The sequence below is a fragment of the Solenopsis invicta genome, chromosome 1, assembly GCF_016802725.1.
Source record: "Solenopsis invicta isolate M01_SB chromosome 1, UNIL_Sinv_3.0, whole genome shotgun sequence".
NCBI lineage: Eukaryota > Metazoa > Arthropoda > Insecta > Hymenoptera > Formicidae > Solenopsis > Solenopsis invicta.
The window spans coordinates 9,460,417-9,480,794 of record NC_052664.1 but is presented as its reverse complement, the minus strand read 5'-3'; the positions used below and the strand labels follow the sequence as shown (position 1 = coordinate 9,480,794).

Below are 20,378 nucleotides of genomic sequence, written 5' to 3'. Positions count from 1 at the left end.
TGAATGAAATTTCTGAAAAAATTCGTTATGTGATATTTTTTTTACAGAAAAGGCAAAAACGCAGTACAAACATGCAGAAAAATTTGTGAAGTTTACGGTGCTGATGCTGTAAATAAACGCAGGACGCAGTAGTGGTTTGTTCAATTTCGTTCTAGAAATTTTGATGTCAAGGATCGATCTCGCTTTGGTCAGTCACTGAAAAAGTCAACGAAATTTTGCAACTGATCGAGCAAGACCGGCATGCAAGCTGTCAGGACATAGCCAATACACTAAGAATCAATCATGTGACAGTTTGGAATCATTTAAAAAAGGCTGGCTACGCAAAGAAACTCGATGTTTGGGTGCCACATGAATTAACACAAAGAAATTTGATTAACCAAATTTCCATCAACAAAACACTACTAAAACGCAACAAAATTGACACATTTCTGAAGTAAATCATCACGGGCGATGAAAAATAGGTAAAATACAAAAATATCAAAGATCATAGGGTAAGCGCGGCGAACCACAAACGACTTCAAAGCCTAATTTAACGACAAATAAAATGATACTGTGTGTATGGTAAGATTAAAAGGGAGTCCATTATGAGGTGTTACCACATGGCCTAACAATTAATTCAGAGCTCTACTTTTCACAATTGGATAGATTACAGGAAGCAATTAAGGAAAAACGACCAGAATTGAGCAACAGAAAAGGTGTTGTCTTCCATCATGACAACGCCACACCACACATATCTTTGATGACGCGCCAAAAATTGAAGGAGCTTGGTTGGGAATTTTCGATGCATCCACCGTATAGCTTGGACCTTACACCGTCTGACTACCATTTGTTTCGATTTTTGCAGAACTCTCTTAATGGAAAAACATTGAGCGACAAAAAAGCCAAAAATCACTTGAAAAAGTTTTTGCTGATAAATCACAGAAGTTCTACACGGATGGAATTATGAAATTACCTGACAAATGGCAAAAAGTTATAGATAATAATGGCTAATATATACTTGATTAAAATTGATTTTTAATAAAGAAAAATTTTATTCAAAAATTGAACAAAAGCCGCGGATACTTTTTAAATGATCCAACACTTGGGCCGTGATTTATAAAAATCTAATGCACTGGATAATCGGTGGAAAAAAAATAGTGGTAATAAGACTAGCCCAAAAATAATTTTAAAAAAATTAGTTTAGTTTAAAAAAACATAGTGTTTTTATAAAACACACAGTACTGTTACAAAATTATATATTTTTAATTTTCCGTTTAGAATTTTTCTAATTTCAAATTTTTGAAGACTTAAAAGTTATCATTAGAAATATTATTTTATCCCTGTTTAACATTAAACAATAAACATAAAATGATACCTCTAATGTTTCTGAACATCGCCCTTTAAAGTAACAATCAATTCATCAAAGAAATATTTTGTTTAAAAAATCGTATTAACAAAATCCTATGTTATTGTTTAACTTTGTCTAATTTGAAGGGTGTACAGCCAAATAGAAAGTTAAACGTATAACAAGAAAACACTTGAGTGCACATACATTCGTGTGATAATACGTTCAAAAAACAATGAAGAAGTATGTATAATGAAATGCTAAAATGTACCTAGGAAAAATTTAGAAGTGCTTAAAAGTATACAAAATGTCTTATAACAATTGCTAGCTATTATGTACCCACGCAACACAAGGACGTCCTTTGGACGTCCAATGGACGTCGCGGTCGGACATGTCTTGACGTCCAGATGACATACCAATTGTGTCTTGTAGACGTCTAGGAAACGTCCTTCGGACGTACAATGTACCGCCTTCTGACGTCAAATGGACGTCATTAGGACGTCTCAGCAGGACATAAAAAGGACTTTTATGGACGTTGTTTGGACATTATTTTATATTGCGTGATTAGGACTTTATTTAGTAAAAAATAATATTTATTAGTAAAAGTAGTATTAATCTTGCCGAAAATGTGCGATTAAAACCGATTAAAAAAAAAGTAGTCCGAATCGATCGAGATTTCTGCACCGAAAATATGGTGTTAAGGCTCCTGAGTACTCGCCGCGGCCATATTGAAGTCGTGACGTCAGAAGCGAGAAATTGCGTGAAATGACACGTAATTTTGTCCGACATGCCATTTGTAAATAAAGCCAATTTGGATAAAACAAACTAAGCAGATGACTTTAAAACACTTCTAAATATCGGTCACGACTATCCTTTTTCCGCCTAACAATCAGTAAATAGTTGTAAAAAGCATGTAAAGTGAAGCAATTGAAACAGGAAAACACATGGGCACATAATTTTGTCCGACGTGCCATTTCTAAATAATGCCAATTTGGATAAAACAGACTAATCAGATGGCTTTAAAACACTTCTAAATATCGGTCACGACTATCCTTTTTTCGCCTAGCAGTCAGTAAATAGTCGTAAAAAGCACGTAAAGTGACGTCTATTCAGACAGGAAAACACACGGATAAAGGAGTGAAAAATGTACTTTTATGTATAAAATTCAAAGAAACTTTACTCGCGGTCCATTTTTATGAATTTGGTAAATACGAGACAAGTCATGTTTTTACAATGAAACACATAATAACAAAATGACATGCACGATAACATTTCATCGTCAATCTGTCACGTTTCACATGTATTAGTTCTAATTTTGTCCGCGACGAAATGTCGCTACCGTCAACGCGGAGTTCTCGGCTGAGGAGTCAGGAGCCTTAAGACAGATTGAAAATATTATAAAATCGGAACCCAGATAGATTTATTAAAACAGAATACATTAATATAAAACGTTATAAATGTTTAATTTACAAAAAAATATTTCTTGTATCCTTTAGGACTAAAAAAAGATTAAATTTGAATTAAATATTTAATTTTTGTACAAGATTAAATAACAATACAAATTGTAATTTACATGTAAAAATTATAAAAATTTATGTGGAACAGCGTTCCACACACACGTCACATTTGAAAAGACTGAGAGCGAGTATTCGTCTCGAGGTTACAACAAGCAGCTCCTAAAAGTCTTACTGAGGTTATGAGCTGGGGAGTCGGCCGCGGTGGCGCCTAGATATAACGCCCGTGGCCGCATTCGACTCACGAGAAGATCTCTCGCGGCGTGGCCGCCTAGCGGTGGTGCCAGCATTTACTTGTTAAATTCATTTCAATCCGAAATTACAGGATTTCATAAATTATAATTAAATCGAATTTTAATGTATACATGTATTTGATTCACAGAATCATGTAAACAGATATGATTCTGTAAATCAAATATATATACCTTGCTGCTAGATGTATAATTACTTTCTTTATATTTTAAGTTTACGTTCCAAAACGTTTTTTCCGAGAAAAATTTTACTTGATATAATATACGTTATTATTTATTTATATTTTGAGTAGGATTTTCCAATGTAGAAACGTCCAATGATTTTTAAACATTTTTATATTAAACAAGTGTTGTTTACAACAAACAAGAATTTTTTATAATATGATATTTATACTTGTATTATTTTTATCATTATCATTTTTATACGTTATTAAATTTTATAATAGATGATCTGTAACCGTAACCGTAACTGAAAAAGATCGAAATCCAAACGGTTACGGTTACTGTTATCAGTCACAAGAACAAAATTGAAACCGAAAATTGGATATAATTTTTAACCCTAACCATAACCAGACCGAAATTTTATTTTCCTGGCCACAACAACCTTTTCTCCTCTATATGTATATAAAATACATTTAATGTTTTATTGTACGTTTTTATTTCCAATTTAATTAGTATAATAAATATGAATATAATTTTGCTGAAATATGTTCAATAAGAATGAATTAACACGCGTGGGCGCGTGCGCATATACATACAGACGCAACAATGTCGAAATGACAATGTGATTTTTAGTAATCTTTTTTAGGAATTATTTAAATATTATGATAATTTTTTATTTGAATATGTTTTTAAATGTACTATATGTAATACATTTTTGAAACATTTCTGTTGCACCATTTCATATAACATTTTACAAATATTAAAATTCTTTCAGAATTACATGAAATATAAAAGATTAAAATTTTCTGAAAAAACTTCAACAATCGGTGTTGTATAGAAAATTATTTACGTCATTAGCTAAATAATATTCTATCACCGCATTGGTATTTTTTTTTCTATTTTATTACCTGACAGTGTCGGCAGAACCACTTTCGCCACCGACGGTGGAACATCTTACGGCGATCGGGGTCTTTTTTCCAATGCTAGAAAACACCTTGGCTTTGGTATACTTGGTGATGTCGTGGGTAACTTCAAAGTAGCCAAACGCACCTAGAAAATAAAGTTATGAAATTAATGACGAGTTATGGTAAAAGTAACACGTAAAAGTAACATGTATTTACATATATATGTATACACAATTGACATTATTGACACACAATAATGTAATAACAATATATGTATTATACTTTAAGGAAATATTCTTGCTTACCATTTTTAGATTTTAAAATCTAAAAGCAAAAATACTCCCTTTAGCATTAAGAAATAGAAAACGTACCAGCTCCCTTTGCATGTACAACTCGTTCTGGAATTCTTTCTCTAGCAAAATGCGACATTTCGTCCAGGTAAACAAAGTCTTGCAATAACATAGGCCCACGAGGACCAACCGTGAGGCTGGCCTTCTTCTCATAAACGGGCGCTCCATTGGCAGTTAATAATACAGTCTCACCCTGTAAAAAATAAATTGAGAAAAATTTATAAACAATCAACTATTCATGCAAAATTTTATTTATAGCGCGTATCTTATAAATATTTTATAAAATTAAAAAATTAGCAATTTTATTAATAATATAATGTTAATAGATAAGATTAATTTTGTTAAAGCTTTCTGCCATAAAGGTTATATAATCCTATTAAAAATTCTCCGAATAAAATATGATTTTTAAATCATGTCGTTTTGCATATAAGATTTTACTTTTCGTTTTATCATTAATTATTGCTATGTTCAGTTTTTTTTAATTTATCAACTAATCAATCGCATTATGCGTAAATGCAATTTTGCTCTGTAAAACTGCACATAATGCGTTTGATTAATTAATTAAAGTAAAAAATTTGCTTTTTTTTACATTATTAGATTTGAAACATTTTATGGTGTATTAAATTTTAATTTTACTATTTACAATGTATAGTAGATATCTAATTTACGAGTATAACTGTTATATAACATAAATGTAAAACAATTACATTTACATGCATGTTATATAATAGTTATATTTGTTTGATAGATACATATTTAAACGAATAACTTAAATTTTAAAAAATAAAAATTGACTCATAAAAGATAAACAAAAATAGACAAGCCACAAGTTGGTACAGACATCTATGATGATGCGATACTGATAATATCACAAATAGCGAGTATAGTTCAATAGAGAATGTACTTCAAACTAGAAAAACTATAAATAAACTATAAGTAAAATATACAGGAATATATGGGAAATAACGCGGTACTTAAATCACTTTTATTTGTTTATAATAACAATTTGATAATGATATTACAATTTTTCATAATGGTAATACTAGGGCTAAAACAGTCACTTTTAACAAATAACTCTTTACTATTATGTTTTACTCATTGTAAGTTGTTAGTTACGAGTAAAAGTAACGAGATGTATTTTTTCAATGAGAGACGTAATGATAATTTCTCGAGTTATTTCTCAAAAGTGACTATTCCTACTGTGGCCGTACCAATACCGTTATAAAAATTTGTAACGTCATTACAAATCGTTATTATAACGTAATGTAAAATAAAAAGTAACGTAATAATAACGTGTTACTTGTAACACACAGTCGTTATTTCTCATTTCTGAAAATAAAGTAAATGTATGAGTCAAACGAGTTGTGTTGACATCTACGCTTGCTTGTATTGGCTTGTCTATCCATGATTAATCGTTTCAACTATACAATAAAAACTCTGTTACACAATCGGGAGATTTCTTGTGTGCTTGATTAGGTTTTTTCTTTTTTTTCCAAAATGCAAGAGAGAAACCGCGACGGACCGCACAACCTTCGTTACTACTCATTTCGCCAATGAACAACCAAGGAGCAAGCGCGAAAGCTTTTTATATGATAAATATCGCGATAAATCCATGATGCGATAAAAACAACCTCGCCTATCGATCATAGATGCGTGAGATCCGTGCAAATAGCAATTTCGAAATCCTATCTATCATCTAAGAAACCAGCGACCTACTTCGTGCTTCGTTATGGCAATTATCGTACCATGACTGAAGCATCAGCAGTGACATAATCACTGCTTGTTGCTCGCAACATTATCGTTTCTCTTTTTTTTTTTTAGTTGCAAAAGTTTAGTACCAGTCTCATTGAACAAGCAATTGCTGTAAGTTTATAACTTATCAAAAGACCATAGATAACTGTGCACAAGGATATATTAAGCTCAAGTATCTTAAATTACGTATACACGTAAACAGATATTGTGTTACATAATACTTCGAATAAAGTTTCTAAAATTATAATTCACCTTTCTGATGCACATAAATTTATTTACGTGATAAACATTTTTGGTAGCTGTTAAAATATTACAAAGAACCATTTTTTCACATAATGACATTTATTTTATGATTAATATAAAGGTATATTATTGTACTTTGACTTATTAAAAAATTGACAGTTGCAAATATTATTATTGTAAAATGTAATATCCCTTTTTTAAATTTATGATTAAAGCTGTTATGACAAATGATACATATATGTTATTACTTTTTAGAGAGATTCTTAATATATTTGTTATGGTGGAATTAAAGTTAATGTTAATTTTAAAAATGGGATTATAATGTTTTCAGAACTATAATAACCCAGGTAACAAGCTTACCTAAGCAGAACAGGGAGTCATCACAATGTCAAAATGATGTCAAAGTGACTGAAAAATGATCATTAAAAGTCACTTTTCAATCAATTACAATTTATTTTGATGTCATTTTGACACAATTGTGAATCACTTTAATGTCATTTTGACTTATTGTTCTGCTTGGATATGTTATTTACGATCATTTTGACGTCAAAATGTCGTCAAGCATATTATTTCGATGTTAAAGTGACAATAAATAATCTCAGCTTGCTACCTGGGAATTCACTTTTCTGATGTACATAAATGTCTCTATATGATAAATATTTTTGTCAGGCGTCGAAGTTATATTGTTACAAAAAATATCATATGTATTTATATTCATATGATGACATTTAACTTAATTATATGATTTATGGTTAATTTATACTTTAAATCATACAAAATCGACAGTTGCAAAATGTAATCATTATAAAATGTAATCTCTAAAGCAGGGTTGAGTAAGTTAATATTTTCATTTAACTAAATTAAGTTAAAATTAATGGCTTGTAAAATTCAGTTATGTTAAAAGTATATGGACAAAATATTTAATTAAAAGTTACGTTAAGATTAAATTAAGTTCAATTAAAAATTAATTTTGAAAAATATTATTTAAATAAAAACAGAAAGTCGTAATTTTTTAAAGTTAGATTATTCAAAATAATTACAATATAGATCATCAAATAAATTTAGTATTTTATTTGTAAAATAAGTTTATAAAATAACAAAAAAATATTATTTTTTATGTGAAAATATTTTTTTTCTTTTGTAATTGTTTTCTTCCTTTATAGATAAATTTTTAACTTAGAAAAAAATTAATAAGTTAAAATTTATGTAAACTTATCTAGAAAATTATTATTAAGTACTAAGATCAGTGTAGTTATTTTCCTAATTATATTGATACACATTCCTATCATAGTAATTTATAGTTTAAAATTTAGGTGTCTTAAAAATAACTAGTCAAAGTTGAAAATTAAATTATTTAAAATTAATCAAATTAAGTCAAAAGTTATTGACTTTTTAACTTTATTATTAAACGTTTAACTTTTTAACTAGTTACTATACTTAATCCTGTTCTAAAGCGATATGCGTGTTATGATACATAATAGGTTATTAATTTAGGGATAGCCTTATAATATACTTTATATTATGATAAAAATATATATAAAGTTAATATTAATTAAAAAATGTGATATATTAACTCCAGTAGCAGGCACACAAAAAAGTGTCATGTCCGAGAGACTACACCTATGTATCCCTATGTATTTTGACGCCCTAAAACCGAATATGATCTTAGAATTGCTCCATCAGGTCAGAATTTTTTTTACACTCAAAAAATTACCAAATATTAAAATTACACTATTCAGTCCGGTAAAAAAAAATCCTGACCTGATGGAGCAATTCTGAAGTCATATTCGGTTTCATGGCGTCAAAACACATAGAAATATGGATCAAATACATATATAAATGTAGTCTCTCGGACATGACATTTATTTTGTATGCCTGTATAATTAATGTTGCATATACTAGTGGCGTACTAATAATGAGAATGCTAATTATACTAACTATGTTAGCTCTTTATATAGTCCCCACTAGAAATTTACCTGTTAGATAAATGTAAAAGATATACATACATTAAATATATTTTAAATATTATAAATATATCATATTAACAATACATATATGTTTTTTATTGTGATATTCATTAAATAATATTATTCTCACTAAAAGTCTAAAAAAAAAATCCGTATTTTTATCGCTTTAGAAAATAATTTTCAGAGAACCGTTACACCGAGAACGTTGTATAAAATTGCGATTAATTTCTATTTTTATATTAATTAATCAACGTTATATATATATGGATCACTGTTTTCAAGATATGCAATGTTCTAATCGCACAACTTTGTGGAAATCTAAGATTGCAAATAATACGCGCCGGATATGGTACAACCATCGTCAGGAAACTTCTTTCTAATGTAACATAGCGTATATTATTTTCAAACCGTCATCGTCGACTTGGTGCACTCGACACGACTCGTTGCTAACTCTTTTGGAATGCAAACTACACGCGAATAAGCGCATTTTCTCTTTCAAATGTCTCAGACAAACCTGAACGCTACGAGGTGTACCGCGCGTAATTAAAAATTTAATCAAAATTTTCAAGAATTTAATTTTATTTGATCCATATTTTTCAGAATTATCAATCGTTTAATTTAATAAATGCAATTTTCTAAAAAAAGCCATTTTTCTGGACAATATTTAACTTATCTTTTATCTATACTTCACTTAGTCACGCCACAACAGTTTTACTTATTTTCTTAACGGTATCTATTAATTAAAACATCTAATTTACTTCGTCAGATAAATCGTTTTAAATAAATAAAAAAATTTTCTGACGCGACGTGCGCTTCTTAATCATATTAAAGAACGCGATAATAACAGTCATAATTTCGACGATTATAAATATCTGAAGATACTTGACAAAGGTCGCAAAACGCGGTGAGAATGTTATCACAGAAAAATCTCAAATTCGCCGTGCGGTGATAAATTACGATTGCGTACGAATGCATCATAAACATTCTACATAATTTTTGTTCGGTTTCTTGAATGTAACTTCTTTACTGCCCAGTGAATTTCTCTTGGATTACACTCTAAGTCTTGCAAGTTTTACAAATTTTTTAAATTCAAATTGAATTGTAAGTTGAATTTTAAGTTAAGAATGCTTGCAAAAATGGATCTATCAAAAACAGGGATTTTGCATAAAAAATACATCTTTTGTACAAAGTTGCAAAATTACATTATTTTATTATCTGACTCCGTATACTGTCGTCAAAAAGTAAATAGCGAAATACATTTTTACTTTTACGGAAGAAAAAACACTTAAACGGTTTATATAATCTGTCATCGATTATCTCAAATGATGTGATACTGGTTAACTCTTTGACTACATAAGTATGGACTGCTAGTCATCTTCACTTTTCCCATAAAGAAGTAGCCCAACATTAACTCGATATATCGAGATTTAGCCCTGCCCCGGCTAAAAAGCGGTAATTCAAATGTATCAAGGTTAGAGGAAGATTGCTGACACTATCATACTTTGTCTTTAGAGTTCATTTCTTAAACAATAGCTACAAACAAAACTGTGGAAACAATATTTATAATAATAATTAACTTTTTCATATATTAAGCGAAAATAAACTAACAAAATGAGTTCTAAAATCAAGAAGAAGAAAGATATAAATAAAATAGTTTTAAAAACCACAAACAAAATAATTTTAACACTAATATATAAAATATTAACGGTAATATATAAAATTTGTATTTAATTACGTACAGAATTACATACAGATTACATACAGAAATAATTATAATTTTTTACCTAATTAAATTATTACAAACTAAAAAGGATGTTTTTATTAGTACTAATAAAGTGTTATGCTTATAATTTAAAAATGATTTTAAATATTTTTAAAGTTAGACGATCCTATAGTCTGTAAAAAGTATAATGTTTTAATTTATCTTTCAGTCATTTCAATATTTGGTGAATAACGATAAAATAATATATTGTTTACAGAATGCAATGAAATAATTCTTTAACAATTTTTTTTCTTTTTCTTCATATTATATTATTTCATTAGATATAAAATTACAGTGGCATAGCAAAAATAAAGTATTTTAGATTAAACAGAGCCAAATAATTGCTTGCTCATAAAATGTTTCGTTAAAATGATTTTCATTATTTTTTATTTGTATGTCGACGATTTGCAGTTTTCTACAAATTAGTAAATTACCATTTTGATGCGTGTTAATATTTATTTGTAGGAGACAAAAATCTTTTGCTACAATATATAATATAATATGTACTTAACACTGCATTCAACTGCATGACACATAACAGATACGTCACGAAAAATAGTTCCAATATTGATCACTTATCTATTGATGACGCGATACATTTTGAGTTGGGCGACAATATCTTGCGAGATATCGCAAACATTAGCAGTCCATACTTATATAATCAAAGGGTTAACTGGTATAAAATATAATAGTGCACATGTTCTAAACTTTGTATAAAAGAGAGAAAGAGAGAAAAATTAAAGATATATATATATATATATATATATATATATATATTTGATATCGACATTATAATATCACTTTTATAAAGAAGGTGACGCCAAAAATTTGCAGAAATCAAACTAGACAGAAAGTGTTACTAAAAATGTGTGCTGAGGTTTACAATTATGTAATAGTTCCGTCTTAGTTTGTAATACTTTAATTCTATAATAGTGCGATTTAATTTCACTGGGCGATATTAATTTTAAATTTGTAATGACACACTGAAAATAACCTAAAATAAGTGAGTGTTTATTTTTCGGTAGAGTGTAATAAATAACAATATGTATTAAATATGCATAAATAACATTAGCATAAACACTAATTCGACTTAAATGCTCGTTAATTAGATTATTTTTATATTATGTTAAAAATGATATCAAAAATTTTTTAAATATAAAAGATAGTTATTGAAATACTTACGTTGCAAACTGAGTTTTAATTGTCATATTTTTTCATATAATATTTTAATACGATGTATATGTGTTATATTCAAAAATATAAAAACATGCATATACTCGATACTCAAATTTGTTCATATAAATAAATTGTATGCACTGCTTTCTATTAGAGTTTTCTTTTCATAACCCATTTCCACTTCCTGAGCCTCAGAATTATAAATATGACATAGAAGTTAACATTAGTGTGTTGGACATTTTTAAGATACATAACATTTAAAGTAAAATTAATGTTTTGAAATGGAACAAATTTTTAAAATGATACAAAATTGATCGGAGAGACAAGAAACTACGTCTGTAAAATCGTTAATACCTCAATTACATCAGTTGTGTCAATAAAATTTATAGCGCAATTTTGCTACAAAGGCAATACTGCGAGCTCGTTCTGCAATTATAATCTAGCTTACAATGTACTAACGTAGCAAATATATTCTTGCGCAATAAGCGCACACTAGGCTATTCTACAGTAGCGTAAAGATAGGTAGTTATAGGATATTGTAAAGACGCAGTTGTATACATATGTCTATTTCTATCAACTAAATTAATTTTAATTTTCAGTTTTTTTTATGTTTAGAACTAGAGAAAGATAAAAAAAAAATAAGTTGAACTGAGATTAAAGCTAATCTATATTGATAGAAATGGACATACACAACTATACTTTAGAATTATGTACGATTACATTTACACTATTGTAGAATGACCTTTACCCAGATAACCAGGCGAGCTTTAGCACATTGGACAAATTAATGCACTGCATATTCACTGTTGTGAACTTGTCGTCAATGTTCTGACATCGAAATTTAATGTGGAATTGAATTGGTAATTGAAAGACAAAGACACATCAGTTAATGAAGACTTTATATGATTGCAAAACAACAGACAATCTGTGGAAGCATCTTGTCCTTAGATTGTCGAAATTGAATGCGATATGCATGATAGCAAAATGACAAGATGTTGTCCTCATTTGAGTATCTGGGTATCGATCATGTAACTTTCCCTAGAGTGGAAAGGTGAAAAGTGAAAAATTTCGCCATTAACTTCAATGGCGAAAGATTTCACTTTTCACCTTTCCGCCCTAGGGAAAAAATTACATGATCAATACCCTGGGTAACAGAGCCGTAACTAACTTTTTCATGTGTCCCAGGTAAAGATTTATTTTTGAAAACTCCTTAACTTTTTAAAGAAAAATAAACAAATACAATATAATAATTGTCTAAATTGTTTATAAATAATTTTTGTAGCATTCTCTAATCGAAATCAATGTATCATTCACCGAGAGACAATGAATAACTTAATTTTAGTACTATATTTAAAACTGTATCAATAATATGTGCACTGTCTTTCAATGATAATACACTGATTTTGGTCAATGACAGTACCGCTTTTAAATAGAATTATTGAAAAACAAAATAATCACTGATGATCACAGTTATAAGTACTCATGCAAACCGACAACGACATTGACAACGGAGAAGACCGGTCGACGTATTGACAAATACGTACAGAATATACTTCAAAATCATACATTTATTTTTCAAGCGTATAAAATATACTTCAAATTCATATATTTATTTTTCTCCAGGAGAAATAGATAATACTGTGTCACTTTCTCAATAATCATGAAATTCAATATATTTTTACATATATTATATTTAGTAATAGTACATGAATATAATAATAATGCATAAATCTTTTGACTTTTAAGTTTTAATTACTTCAACTTATGCTTAACAATTTGTTTAGCACTGTTAGTAGCATAATGTTTTGTTTGTTGTTATCAATAAAAATGGTATTTCTAGTAATGCGTTAAATTCGTCTTAATGTTTCTATAATATTGCGAAAAAAACCATACAGTGTTACTTTAAAAAAATCAAAGTAATATTCAATTTTTTACAAAAAAAAAGATTTTTAATTCTTTTAGATCGTAAATTACAGTTTACATGAAACAAATAAATATTTTCTTTATATCATTTTTTTTAAACTGTCGCAAATATTACAAAAATCGTTCGGACCGATGTATTTATGAAAATATTTCAATAAAAATACGAATGTTAGAAAAATATCGGTAATTATTAGAATATTAAAATAGATATATAATATTTATGGAAAATACTGCACATGTGCACGTCGACATCTTGATGGATTCGTGTACTTTGAACTTTTATTGTGAACATTTGCTTTTTAGTATATTAATAATAGATTATTATTATCAGTACATATACATATACAATAATTATTAATGCAATGAAAGTCGAGACAAACATATATATTTGATATATGTATATTTTTTATACTTTACACTTGACATATCGAAGAGAAAAACAAAACTTGATGGTTTAGTGTTTTTTTTAATAAGAATATTTTTTTAATGACTTTTAAACAATTTCGGGTCATAATTCTTTCTCATAAATTGAGCAAACCGATTCCACGCTTAAATGCAAAATGATTAAAAACAAGTTAATATTTATTGCAACTTATTCTGTATAATTGATAAATGTATAATTGGTAAAATTTAAACTATAAAGTTTTTCTTTATTGGTAATAAAAATTACAAAATTGAACATAAGCAACCTAGTTAATTAGATATTAAACTTTGCAAAATTTATAAAGTTCTTCAAAAAATTAATTCAGAAATACACACATACACACACGCGCGCACGCGCGCAAGAAATCCGGAAAATCATCCGCAGTGCTTCAAGAAGTAATTCGGGACAAAAACAGAAAATTATATATATAAACATAGGTCCGGAAATAAGTTGTTTCTGAGTTATAACCACTTTTATATTTATTTGTTATTTATTTTTCATAACCATATTAATCATAATTTATGAAATTTAATATAGTTTTTTAACAAAAATAACTTTATTTCAAATTATTTTAGCAATAAATTACGATTTTTTAATAAAATGAATAATGATTTTTTTTAACACAAAAGTAGTTATAACTCAGAAATTACTAAATTATTTCCAGACTTATGTTTATGTAGCTTTTTTCCTTCCTTTTGAATTCCGAATCATTTCTTGAAGTACTGTAAACGATTTACCGGATATCCCATTATAATAATAGCATTAAATTGATCTCGATCGCGGGAATTAAAATATTACAAAATAACAAGGGGTTTGTATTATATCGGATTATAAAGAAATTTCTGAACTCCCCTTTGACATAATACGTGATTACGTATTAAGTGTATACGTACGATTTATCTGAAAGTGTCTTTTGCTTATGTAAGAGATACGAATCGAAACGATAAAAGCAGAGATAACAACTTTGTTTTCAATTTCGTGATTCGCAAATCAAATAAATGTATTAGACGCCCTGTTGAAGTGCAGAGGTCGATCAATTGAATTTTTTAAGCACACAAAAAATTTTTCTTAGTGAATATTTAAAATTTAAATGCTGATTGAACAAGAGGTGGCCACGACCAGTGCATTACCTATTTTAATACAATTTTATAGGTGTGTAATATTGATTCACACATTTACTACAGTAAAGCCGTAAGTTGCAAAAATTAGGCATTCTCGAAAAAATAACAATTAAATATTTCCAGCACCTATAGTACCGTTACAGCTTTTAGTTTTTTTTTATAAGGTTTAAACAAAAAAAGACAATAACAAAACCGTTTTACTCGGATACCGCTGTAAGTATGACGATTTTTCTAACGCCGGACATTACGCCGCTGACTCGATAATCGTTCTTCTAAAATTTATAACGGGAGATACTATAAGTGTTGGAAATATTTAATCATTTTCTTAAAAATGCCTAATTTTCGTAACTTACGGCTTTACAGTAGTAAATGTGGTGAGTGAATACTACACACCCATACAATTTTATTAAAATCGTTGATGCACTAGTCGTAACTACCCCTTGTAAGTAGTCTTTATGGTGATAAAACATAGAAAATTTTGTTCAAGGAGCTTTGATTGAAAAATTGTACATCTGATGAATAAAATGCGATAATTCGATATCGTTGGTATAGTTTCAATTAACATTCTTTAAAATACAAAATTATTTATATTAGCTGAACTTAATTTTGACGTAAATTATAGAGGTAAGAATACTAAACAACTTTTCCTTATAAATTAACCCTTTGCGTTATGGTGTAGCTGTGGGAGATACATCTACCATCCAAATTTATTTTATCAATGAATCAATTGTTTTACGTATTTCTTTAGTACGCTTGATATTGCTGAATTGCTAAAGGTTTTCTCTCTCTAATAAATTAAATATATATTAAATATATAGATTTAATATATATTATATTAAATTCATTAATAAGTATATACTAAAAAATTATCGTTTTTAGAGTTTAAATTTGTTTGCATAAAATTTTGCACAATAACTTATACTTCAAAAATACTATCTGAAGATATTTGAGATTGCTAATTGCGAACCTGATATCAAAAATTAAAAATTCAAAACGGCGAATACAATATGGTGGACAAAATTATCAAAATTGACTGAATTTGCTTGAAACTTATTATTTAGGGTTTACAAGATCGCTAATTACGAATTTGATGTCAAACATTCAAAATAATGAATCCAATATGGCGGACAAAATTATCAAAATTGATACGATTCGCTTTAAGCTTGTTAGTCAGATGTTTTCAAGGTTTCTGATTACGAATTCGATGTCAAAAGTACAAAATTTGAAATATTAGATGCAATATGGCAAACGTAGTTTTCAATGTTTTAAGCAAATTCGGTTGATTTTGAAAATTTCGTCCGCCATATTAGATTGCTCATTTATAATTTTGCATTTTTGACACTGGATTCTTAAACAGCAGCTTTCAAAACTCTCAAATAACAAGTTTCAAATAAATTTAGTTGATTTTGAAAATTTCATCTGTCATTTTGGCTCCATCGTTTTAAATTTTATATTTTTCATATCGGATTCGTACTTAGCGACCTTAAAAACCCCGGATAACAAGTTACACAAAATTATATTTACCAGAAAAAAAAATGCCACATAGGGTTAATTAACGATTGGACGAAATTTCGGTCAAACGTTTTTATTCTATTTGTTAATATGCATCGTGACTGTATGTCGCAATTATTTTATGCGCGTGATTGATCATTTTGGTGAACAACTTGTATGTAAGATAATGCATCTGATCAATCATGTTTACAATTCTACCTAATGCAATTGTCTCACTTTTTAGTATGTCTTCTGTATGTCACAATATTCTATTCGATGTGATTGTTATATAATAGCGTCGGCTAATATTGTAGCAGTAAATATTATTGCAGTAAGTACGCGTACAATGTATGCAAATAAACCTATAAATAAACACGAGATTTTTAATGTTTCCACATGTTAATTTAGTGGAGACGTTAAAGGTACATATTGAAGTATAAATACTGCACGTTTTGCACATATACTCCAATTTATTGAAATATATGTGCGAAGTGTGTGTTTGTTTATACTTCAATATATACCTAAATCACGCGTGTATATACACGAAGTCATACGATGACTTAAATCAAATTCTGCTTAATAGATAATAAATTTAATCGGCAGAATGATGTGAGCTCTATACTTATTTGCTTTCCAATAATCTTGTATGTAGCCACTGAACTTGTCGTAAACAGGATTAGAAACAACAAACGGTACTTTCTAAATTGGAATCAGTGAAATCTGGTTTGCAATGTTATATTTATAACTGTGATTATTAAGGATAATTTCAGATTTCGATTAAGAGAAGAGATACTTTCACTGGCCGGAATCAAACTATATTACTGAAAAACAGTGCATATATATTACTGATAGATATATTTATAAGTATAGCACTGAAATTAGATTTACTGTGTTTCATAATACACTTAGAAAGAAGTTTAAAAAATTAGGTTTCCATTTGAAGAAATAAAACAATGTTTATTTCATTTATTATAATACTTTAAATCACATTTTTTTATTAAAATATATATTCGTCTCAAAACCTGAATACAACAATTTGAAAAAAAACTTCATATCTTATTTAAGTTTAAAGATATTCACTCAAGTATATGAATTAAAATAGGCTATCTTGTATAATTTACTATTTCTAATCCTCGTTTGCATATTAAACAATAAAAAATTAATAATTCTATCCATTTTAACAAAGTGTTAGATATTTCTTGATAACTTAACTGTCGATTAATTGAAATTAATCGTCGATATCAAAGTCACTCTACCCAATATATAAAAAAAAAATAGCATTGGACAAAAAAGAGCTACATATAAGATGCCAAAAAACGTGTTAAGTAAAAGTTTCAATTTTTTATCTTTTAATTTTATAAACTTTGTCGTTTAATATGTAAAAATATATTTTATTACTAGTTTATCAATTTATTTTATAATTAGCACGTTCTGTTTGGGGCTGTGTTTGAATTTTACCATTACTTTCTACTGTTTTAAGTTTTAAGATCCATTTCCTTCAGACATTCTTATCGAATTATGTTGCGAAAACATTAATTAATACAAAAAGCGAAACAGTATTATAAAAATTGCTGTACCATCTGATATAAAGCATTTTCTAGTTGATATTCTTAAAGTTTATATTTTTAAAGTTTTATTTTTAGCTTGTAGTGTATGTATAAATTTGAGATATAAAATATATTATGTATGGGAAATAAGTCACTTACATTATGCTTTTACGACTTTACGACCGCATTTAAAACATTGCATAATACTTAATAGTGCAGCAAAGAAATTATTTTACAATATTTTTTAAATCAAAAGTTATTAATAATTTTTTAAGTAAAAATATATATTATAAAGTATTTCTAAAATCTGTTTGTTTTATTAATGTGCATTTATTAATGTGTAAGATCTACGAAGGATCATTAATTTGAGAATTTTTAAATAAAATGCCTTTTATGATGCATTATAGTTAGTAATATATACCAATTAGGTCCGTTTTCTACCTCACAAATACGTCCTTTTTTCCCTTCTTCAATAAATTGTAAGTTTCGTTTGTTCTGTATACCCGATAAACTATTTATAGAATAATTGATAGTACTCTAACTGGCTAACTTTGTGTCCATAAAAATTACATTACGTTAACATTAATTAAATTATTTAAATAAAAAACAAAATGGTATTCTATTAGCCTCTTTATTTTTTCCTCTAATATAGTATATAATTTATTAAAAGCTAAACACACGAAAACTATTGCTTTCTTTGTACTGTTTCATGTACTATATTTATATACCGAAAAACTTTTTGGTTATTTAATAGAATGCCGATCAAGAACATAATTACTAACTCTTCAGTTTTCGAACGGAAACCTCAATCTGTTTGAACAAATGTCTAGAGGGAGAGCCAGATTTCATTTCACGTCACAAAAAAAAAAAAAAATAAAAGTGAAAGAGAGGCAAAAATTCCCATCCCATCTTTTTTCATTACTAATAAATGTAATATATTTCAAATGTAATTATTTTACATCGCTAGATCTATCTTTTATCAAAGTTACGTGCAATTTTCTAAAAACGCGATTGACGCCATTGTAAACATAGTGAATGCTAATTCATTATTATGCGTAATAAACATCTTTTTGCTTAAACCAATGCACTTCTCGCGCATGCGTGGATAATCACTGCGCTATTGAGAAATAGTCAAGTCATTCTCACTTCGATAATATTATCGCACATACAGGAAAGTGATGTGTGGAGCCATTTACACATGTTCAAGTATACATATTGTGCAAGTCAACTGGAACGTGTATCATATTTGTGATAGCTATACAGTTTTGTCATCTAAATGTTCCAATACACTTACACATAATTACTTTTAAGCTGCTGCACATTTACGTTTTTTTAAGCGTGTTTAGAAAAATAAGTGTATAGTTTAAAAATAATTATGTGAAACATACACCAAAAAATTACTTTTTATCCAAATAAAAATAAATTTAACAAACAGAATAAGAAAAGTAACTAAAAAACGATTGTTATACGAAAATTTTAAAGAAAATAAGTGTAAATAGAGTCGTTTACTAAGAAAAATATGTGACTGCTTTCCTGTAATAACACCAATAATTTCATAAGACTCTATATGCAATCATATTTTTAATTACTTCATGAGCAATCTAGATCTTTTATGTCAAAATTTTTTTATTGTTCTAGTCTTTTAAAATCTTTAGAAAAATTCAGAGTTACTCTTGAACATTTCCGCTATATTACCAAATGCTTAACTTCTTTATTACCGTTAAAACTTTTATTTAATAAAAATTATATTTCGAGCAATGAAATTTGAGAATAAAATTACATTTGTGCCAAAAAATTCAGATTATCTATAGTTAATATTAATTACTCAACTATAAAAAATGATTTGAAGCTAGACGCAAATGCCATTTTCCGATTCGTCTGAATTGAGCCATACCACTACACACGCTTCGGTTTACTTCAGTAAACCAGTTTGGTAAAAGTATATCAAATAATTTTTCATATTTGCTCTAAATACTTGCAAAACAAAATAAACTGTGCAGTTTTATACTCCAATTGCACAAGTGTGCTTACGTATGCATATGTGACAAGCTTTTACTTTGAACTGCCCTTGGCTATCTTTAAAAAAAGTTAAATATGATCGTAGAATCTAAAATAATTAAAAATAATTGAATGTTTTGATCATTAAAGACGGCAATTAATTTTACATGATATGACGAAGATTGAGCACCACTGTAACTGCGCGGTAGGTCATGCATATGCGAGAAAGACGAAGTCTCTTTACCTTGAGTTTTCTTTTGTAATCGTTCAGCTGTTCCGAGGCGGGATCTCTCACCGGGCAAGCCATTTCGCCGGTCGATGTTTTGCAATTACTGTAGAATCGTCTGATCGAGGATGCGTGAAGCGCAGAATTGAACAAGACGTGGTTTACAGATACAAATAATTCTCCTGGCGTTTCACGACAACTGATCGGCGGTGACGGTACCGGGCTTTTATCTATGTCGGAAT

At 28.3% G+C, this 20,378-nt stretch overlaps 1 protein-coding gene across 1 annotated transcript in view; it reads right to left on the bottom strand.

Moving 5' to 3' along the window:
• Nucleotides 1–20,365, bottom strand: part of LOC105198770 (catalase) — a 50,204-nt gene extending 29,839 nt beyond the window's left edge. Inside the window, exons 1-3 of the mRNA XM_039446300.1 lie at nt 20,155–20,365; nt 4,528–4,699; nt 4,160–4,301 (exon numbers count right to left, since the gene is read on the bottom strand). Of these exons, the coding sequence (XP_039302234.1) occupies nt 4,160–4,301; nt 4,528–4,699; nt 20,155–20,217 (377 nt within the window). The 5' untranslated portion in view covers nt 20,218–20,365. The remainder of the gene's footprint in view (nt 1–4,159; nt 4,302–4,527; nt 4,700–20,154) is intronic.
• Nucleotides 20,366–20,378: the final 13 nt, after the last annotated feature.